This window comes from Priapulus caudatus, unplaced genomic scaffold (assembly GCF_000485595.1).
Source record: "Priapulus caudatus unplaced genomic scaffold, Priapulus_caudatus-5.0.1 Scaffold34, whole genome shotgun sequence".
NCBI classification, from domain to species: domain Eukaryota; kingdom Metazoa; phylum Priapulida; class Priapulimorpha; order Priapulimorphida; family Priapulidae; genus Priapulus; species Priapulus caudatus.
Genome location: NW_014577095.1, coordinates 412,845 through 420,197, shown reverse-complemented (window position 1 = coordinate 420,197; position 7,353 = coordinate 412,845). Strand labels below are relative to the sequence as shown.

General features: G+C 42.1%; 1 protein-coding gene across 1 annotated transcript; it reads right to left on the bottom strand.

Moving 5' to 3' along the window:
• Positions 1 to 137: 137 nt before the first annotated feature.
• On the bottom strand, positions 138 to 6,839 carry LOC106817191 (probable ATP-dependent RNA helicase DDX41). Its single transcript, XM_014821859.1, has 13 exons — positions 6,760 to 6,839; positions 6,443 to 6,641; positions 5,829 to 5,964; positions 5,315 to 5,432; positions 5,104 to 5,195; positions 4,271 to 4,424; positions 3,629 to 3,765; positions 3,146 to 3,308; positions 2,710 to 2,913; positions 2,040 to 2,136; positions 1,740 to 1,889; positions 758 to 940; positions 138 to 416 (listed from the first exon to the last, which is right to left on the bottom strand). Exons 3-13 carry the CDS (start codon positions 5,882 to 5,884, stop codon positions 280 to 282), a joined length of 1,491 nt encoding a protein of 496 aa, XP_014677345.1. The 5' UTR covers positions 5,885 to 5,964; positions 6,443 to 6,641; positions 6,760 to 6,839; the 3' UTR covers positions 138 to 279.
• Positions 6,840 to 7,353: the final 514 nt, after the last annotated feature.

The following is a 7,353-nucleotide window of genomic DNA, read 5'->3' as shown; positions in this document are numbered from 1 at the left end:
CTGATGAGAAGAAGAGAGAGGCAGAGAGAGGAGAGGAGGAGCAGAGAGAGAAGGAGAAGATGACGCGGACAGAGCGCAGACGGACGAGCGAGATGAGAGGAGAGGAGATGGAGACGAGAGAGAGAGAGAGCAGAGAGAGGAGAGAGGAGAGAGTGAGAGGTAGAGAGAGAGAGAGAGAAAGAGAGAGAGAGAGAGAGTAGTAATTTTAGTAAGGATGCGTCAGGAACGCAAATGGTTAGACATGAAGGTCGTGACGGCTCACCTCTAGAGCAGACACGCCTACCAATCTGCAGCTCCCTGTGCCAGGTAGTCCTTCCTGCCAATGTTGCTCGCCTGCTTTGTCTGCATCGCCTCCAGCTTCGGGCAGATGTTGATTCTGTGACCCAGACCGCCACAGTAAGAACAGCCCTGCTCACCTGCAAGCGCAACAGCCCATGCATCAGCAAAAAAATCAGCTTCCCTTGTCACCATAGCTTGATTTCTATACTGGGAAAGGGGGGGGGGCAACATCACGCGCAACAACCACATTTCACCTACCAGCACCTGATGGCACTGCCCGACCTACCAGCCCTTCCTACATGTTTGTAAAGGATGCTGCCACGTGAAGGTTGAGAGGTGCTGCCACCGCACGTTTAGAGGGTGCTGCCACTACATGTCTATAGAGAGTGCTGCCACATGTGTATGCTTATAGAGGGCACTGCCACATATACATGGAAATAATGCTGCCATGTGTGCTCGTGGTCGAGCTGCCACCTACCTCCAATGCTGAGATACTGCTCATTCTCGGAGAAGAGTGCGGCCAGGAAGGGTGCCACCTTTTGCTTTGCCTCTATGAGCAGGTGTTTGAGGTCCAGCAGTACGGACTCCTCACACGACTTGTTGATGAAGGTGGTAGCAATGCCGGTTTTACCGCTGCGACCAGTACGGCCTATCCGATGCACTGCAGCAACATCAAGGGTGTTAGGTAGTTAGAATGAAAGTGTCAGTGACACTATAGCTCACCTTGGGTGTGATAGAAGAGGGAGATGATATTTAAAATTTGGTAAGTGTTTCATTTATGATGAACCGAAATGTGATCAAATGTCCTTATTATATGTATTATGTTTTGTTTCAGGGTTAGTTTGGATGCGAAAATAAATGTTTCAGATCTGAAAGTCTGAAATCTGGGCGAGAGATGGCGTTACGCCTAAATGATCGCCATTTTGGTTTTCAATCATCGCGCAAATAAAAGCAATAAAATATTCCAGTCAAATTACTGTAACGAAAAATGTAAAACACCATATTACACGTAGGTACCGTATGATTAGGTAGGTAGGTAGGTAAATTTAACAAATCGAATGAATCTAGATGGCCATTTTCATTTCTGTCAAAAAGTGGGCGTGGCTCGAAAGTAGGTCGACTGGCATTCTCCAAAATAGGACGTTCAAATCTCTCCCATAGGAGTAACAACTGTATGCAATATAAAACATGTCGGTCAAACGGTTCTCAAGTTATCGTTGACCGTAGCCAAATGTTGACGGACGGACGTACGACGGACAACGCCCCACGGCAATAGCTCATCTTGACGATATCAAGGCAAGCTAAAAATGAATGACATCGGTATGCATGTCAATACCCATTACTGATCACTATCATTGGGTATCGATATGTTTTCATATCTTTAATCACAATATACAATATATTCACAAATACAAAATTTATGCTGCATGTGCGTCTTTTAGTGGCGTTTTGACACTTACCGTAGTTTTCAATGTCTTCTGGCATGTCAAAATTGATGACATGTTTTATATCAGGGAAGTCCAACCCCTTTGAAGCAATGTCAGTTGCTACAAGCACGTCCTTCCTGCCTGCACGGAAGGCCTCCACTGATGTGCTTCGTTCTTCCTGATCTATGGTGTGCAATGAAAGAGGGTACATAATTTCAACGAATCATATAACCACTATTAGTAGATGATAGCTTCTGACTGTATGTATACCAGTGTCTTGCAGCAGAGCTCTCTCTCTCTCTCTCACACAAACAGTAGAAGCAGACATGCTACCTTTCCCTCCATGGATGGCCACAGCTTCGACACCCTTCAACAGCAGGTATTCATGGATCGCATCTACATCCTGTTTCTTCTCGGCAAAAATCAGTACCTGCAATTTTTAGAAGTAGCTATATGTTACTGGCTACTAACCACTATTTCATCTTGGACAATTGTAAAGAAAAGCATGTTCAAACTGGTTATGTATTTCTGGCCATTCCCCACTATAAGACACCACATTTTACAACTGTAAAGCATGTTCATAGAGGCTATGTTTTATTGCCTACTAATTATTATAAGATTTCATTTTTCCCAACACTGAAAACGTCATGCTTGTGAAAAAAAGTGGCTACTGAAACGGTATGCAACCTGACTCAGAAAAATGGACTTCTGTAGCTAACAGCTTATCTTAGCAAGGGGGGTCCACACTTAACAGCCCCCTCACTTCACCCACTGAGTGTATATCTATGTTATATATGGGGCCAATGCACCAGATTCACCTGTGTCATATCTAAGCACTGAAGTTACAAGCCAGATAAATAACAGTACCTCACCCCAGATTTTATTCCGCGTCAAAATTCCAACAATGCTCATGCACACAGTCAACTCGACATCCCACGTGCTTACTGTCACCACGAGTCGCCGACTGCGTCGCTGTTTTTCCTTCGTTCGTTACTATACTTACAGGCGGCGCTGTCTTCTGCAGACACTCGAGCAGGTAGATGATGCGCGCCTCCTGCTTCACGTACTCCACCTCCTGAATGACGTCGAGGTTGGCGGCGCCAGCGCGGCCCACGTTCACAGTAACCGGCTTCACGAGAGCGCTCTTCGCAAAGTTCTGGATCTTCTTCGGCATGGTTGCAGAGAAGAGTAGCGTCTGACGCTGGCCCTACGCAAAAGAGAGAGAGAGAGAGAGAGAGCTGTCACGGACGGGTAATGATAATTATTAATAATAATTTATTGCCTTTTATTGCTTATGTTACAGTAAATTATGTTCCCAAGCAGATTATAATTGTGTAGGCATTCCAGTGTGATGTTCAACTGGGCTTGTGGAATTTCAGTGAAGATAGATTTGAGTATTTTCTAGAGCTGCACTGGATACACAATTATGATGATAATACCTTGAAGTAAGAGAATATCGTTCTAACGTCTTCCTCAAAGCCCATGTCTATCATCCTGTCAGCCTCATCTAAGCACAGATAGCGACAGATGTCCAAGTTCAACATCTTCTTTGCTAACATGTCCATGAGTCTCCCAGGTGTTGCCACAACAATATGAACGCCCCTAAAACACCCGTGAAGGCCATGATATGTACCTGTGCATTTTAGGACCTGGTCACAATCTGTCAACTAACTAAACTAGGGAATTGTGGTCTTATTTACTAGTTAGTCAAACAATATTACACCAAGCCGACCTCTTTTCTGACACTGAGGTTGGTTACTACCAGTTTTTAACATCCATGTAATTTTTTTTATATCCCTATCACTAAAGACAACAATTGAGTACCATCTCAGAAAGTGATGAAAACATTAATAATAATAGCAAAGGAGGTCAAATTTATTGCCAAAAAAGCAGTTACTGGGTACAGCTTTAGGGATACCAACCGTTTTATTATTTCCATCTGGTCTTTGACAGCAGTGCCACCTATACACAAGGCTGTTCTGAGCTGTGGCATGCCTGCCTCTTCAAGAACTTGACTAAGTTGCACGAGACTCTCAGCTGTTTGCTTAGCTAACTCTCTCTGAAATATATCAATCAATAGTCATTATGTTAGAACCATCCAAGATATGGTCGTTCAGTATCTATAATATATGATTATATTGTGACATAAATTCCTCTTGCTTTCATAACAAACTGCTGATTTGATCTTCTATGAAAAAGGAGGAAATGAGGCCATTATGGAGGATGAAGATATGTAAGATAGAGAATATGGTAGCAGAGACAGACAAGATTGACATCAGAATCAAAAAGGCAAGAAGAGAAGTCAACGTCAAGACAACAAAAGTATGACAAACATAGGTTTTGGGTGAAATTTCTTTAGAAGTGGTAGAACAGTAAGTAAAGACTGATTTGCTGGATGGATGGTTAGAACGGTATGGAGAAATGACTTTTTCATAGCATAATTTCTTTAGAAATAGTAAAACAGTAAGTAAAGGTAGTAGAAGTGATGCATAGGGTAGATATAAAGGTAAACAAAAATGTCTATTTCGTAGCCGAATATCTTTATAGGTTGCAGCACAACCCACCGACGGACAGACGATGAGACCGTATGGACCCTCGTTACTGAAGAATGGCAATCGCGTCTCCTGCTCCAGAGAAAACATGAGGATGGGCAGCGTAAAGACTAGCGTCTTCCCTGATCCTGTGAATGCTATGCCAATCATGTCACGCCCAGACAAACTGAAATAGCATCAAGAACGGAACCATTCACTGGTGCTGCAGTACTGGTTGTGTTAGCAACTAGCTAGTTGTATGGAATTCTTGTTGCAACACTGCTTTTTGTTGCACTATATCTTGTTGCTTGAGAGAAGACAGAATGAAACGTTACAAATAGTTTCACTTCCCCCACCACATCAGCACCACCATCACCACCATCACAAGCACCACCATCACCACCATCACAAGCACCACAATCACCATCATCACAAGCACCACGATCACCATCACCACAAGCATGACAATCACCACCACCTCAAGCACGACAATCACCACCACGACAAGCACCACCACCACAAGCACAACAATAACCCCCACCACAAGTACCACGATCACCCCGATCACCAGATTCACCACCACCACAAGCACCACAATCGCCACCACCACAAGCACCACCCTACCCACTACCACCAACAAGCTGATTGGGAAAGCTATGATTGGGATTGCTTAGGGAAAAATATGAATAATAGTTCATACTTATAGGTTAAATCTAAATGGTAGCAACCATCAGACAGAACATCAATATATGCATGGTAGACAGTCATCAAAATGCCTCACTGTTCAATCAAAGTTTAGATTTCAATTATTATATATTAACTTTTTTAAATGAATCATGTTCATATTTTAATGATTTAGTGCTTACACAGCGGGCATTCCTTGCATCTGAATTGGTGTTGGATGGAGGATTCCTTTCTTTTTCAGTGCATTTAATATTGGCTTAGGAAACTTCATCTCCTGGAGAGAAAAACAAACAAATGTGATGAACACATAACACATGGGGTGACCTGTGACTCTATAAAGAGCACCCAATGACGCTTTTACATCAGAACATCATGCTAAGTGCAAACACTGACCCGGAATGTCTTGATAGGTGGTGGTGCGTTTTCGCCCTCTGTGATTATGAAGTACTTCTTACGCACTCGTTCTTGCTTCCACTCTGGCATCTCCAGGATATAGCGCGGTGGTCGCCACCTACAAGCATTTATGTAATATTTCTTAGTAGGCAACCAAGATTACATGGGGTACCAGAGATACAAGAGTAAACAGTAAATACCATTCATTTCAAACCCCCCACAAATGATGTATCATTTTGAAAAGAAATGTCTTCTGATGTTTACAGATAAGTAATTAATATGCACTGTAGAATTCAAATAGGGTGTCATTTTATTATGGCACCTACAGATGAATGTAGATGCTGTTTGGGCAAATACTGTGCAAAGTTAAACACACATGGATATCGCAATTAGCACATGGATAGATAATGTACATTCATAAACCTTTTTAGACTAGTATACATCGGATGATATCTACATATTGTTGCAGATCATGCGCTGATGAATGGAGTGCTGCTGTAACATTAGTACTTACGACGTCTTGATGGGGTCAACATACTGAACTCCCTTGGCCAACTCAGCGACACCCATGAGGGCAGTTTTCTCTGCAACGCTCAACAGAATGCTTTCCTCTTCTTTCAGCTGCTTCTCTCTTGCAGTCTCTCTCCGTGCTGAAAGGACAATGTACACGCCACAATACTAACTGTTGTCCGTGATATTTCCGCAGCTGTGACATTAGAGATTTTAAAATTATGTAGGTTACACAATATTCTGATATAATATATAGAACACTCATTACTTCAATGTCAGCTTTGAATGTTACGGTACATATTTGGAACAAAACGGATGCATGTATGGCACCTAGATTGCTCCCAATCTTTCATCATTGACATTGAGCACTCCTTGCTTACATACTGATACCAATTTGTTATAGACTTGTAGACTTTAATGGGACACTAATTAATATAAACTAATCTAAACAACTAATTAAATAAACCTAATAAATCTATAAATTTATTAATAATCTAATAAATCGAAACAACTAATTAATCTAATTATACAACTAATTAACACTAATTTAATAATTATGTCAAGCAGTTATAAAAATGATGCGTACGAGCGTGTGCGCATGCGTTTGTATATACGGACCTTCGGCACGCTTTTTAAGTTCACTGTGCTGGTCCAACAAGCTGATGCCAAGCTTTGGTCCAATGTTAATGGCCCCCTCTGCCTCCTCCTCATCAGCATGGTCCGCATTCCAGTCTTCCTTCTCACTGCTACTTCCTCCCCTTTTCTCTTCCTCCCTTAGTGCACCAACTCTACCCAAGTAATTCTCATACTTTGAAATCTGAAGAATTGAAGTTCTACGTCAGTGAAACAAGTAAAATCGGGAGCAATATAAAGTAGGCCTAACAATAAATCCTATGTAACAGTACTAAATATTTAGTCAGGATAAAAACAAATACCTTTTGCTTTCTTCGCTCTCTTAGAGGAATGTATGGTTGATAATTGTCATCATCAGATGACTCATCTTCTTTCGACCTCTGGTTTCATAAAAATAGTTATTAGGTAGGTTATGAGCATGATGTAACAATAAACAAACTATAAATAAATAAATAAATAAATACAAACTAACCCAACACTACACTCTACAGCAGGGGTGGGCAAACTACGGCCCGCGGGCCGCATGCGGCCCTCTACGGGGTTCTGTGCGGCCCGCGGAAGCCTACAGCAAATAAAAAAATAAAAATAAAAAAATAATTTTTTTTTTAAAATCAATAGATTTTTGTGAAAGTCAACATGTTTGTGCTTGAGCCGAGGCTGACTTTTTCAGTGTCATACAGATTACTGTTCTATATTGTCTCTGGTTCGCTCTGCAACGCCATTTCAGCTAATTATGGTCCTGAAATGGCGCCCTTGTGGCAAAACGCACGTATTATCTTAGAGCGCACCGCCTGATTTTAAAAGGTGCGGCCCTTCGACTTTTCATGGCCCACTGATGCGGCCCTCGCTTTGAAAAGTTTGCCCACCCCTGCCCTACTCCATCATCTTCTCTCCTC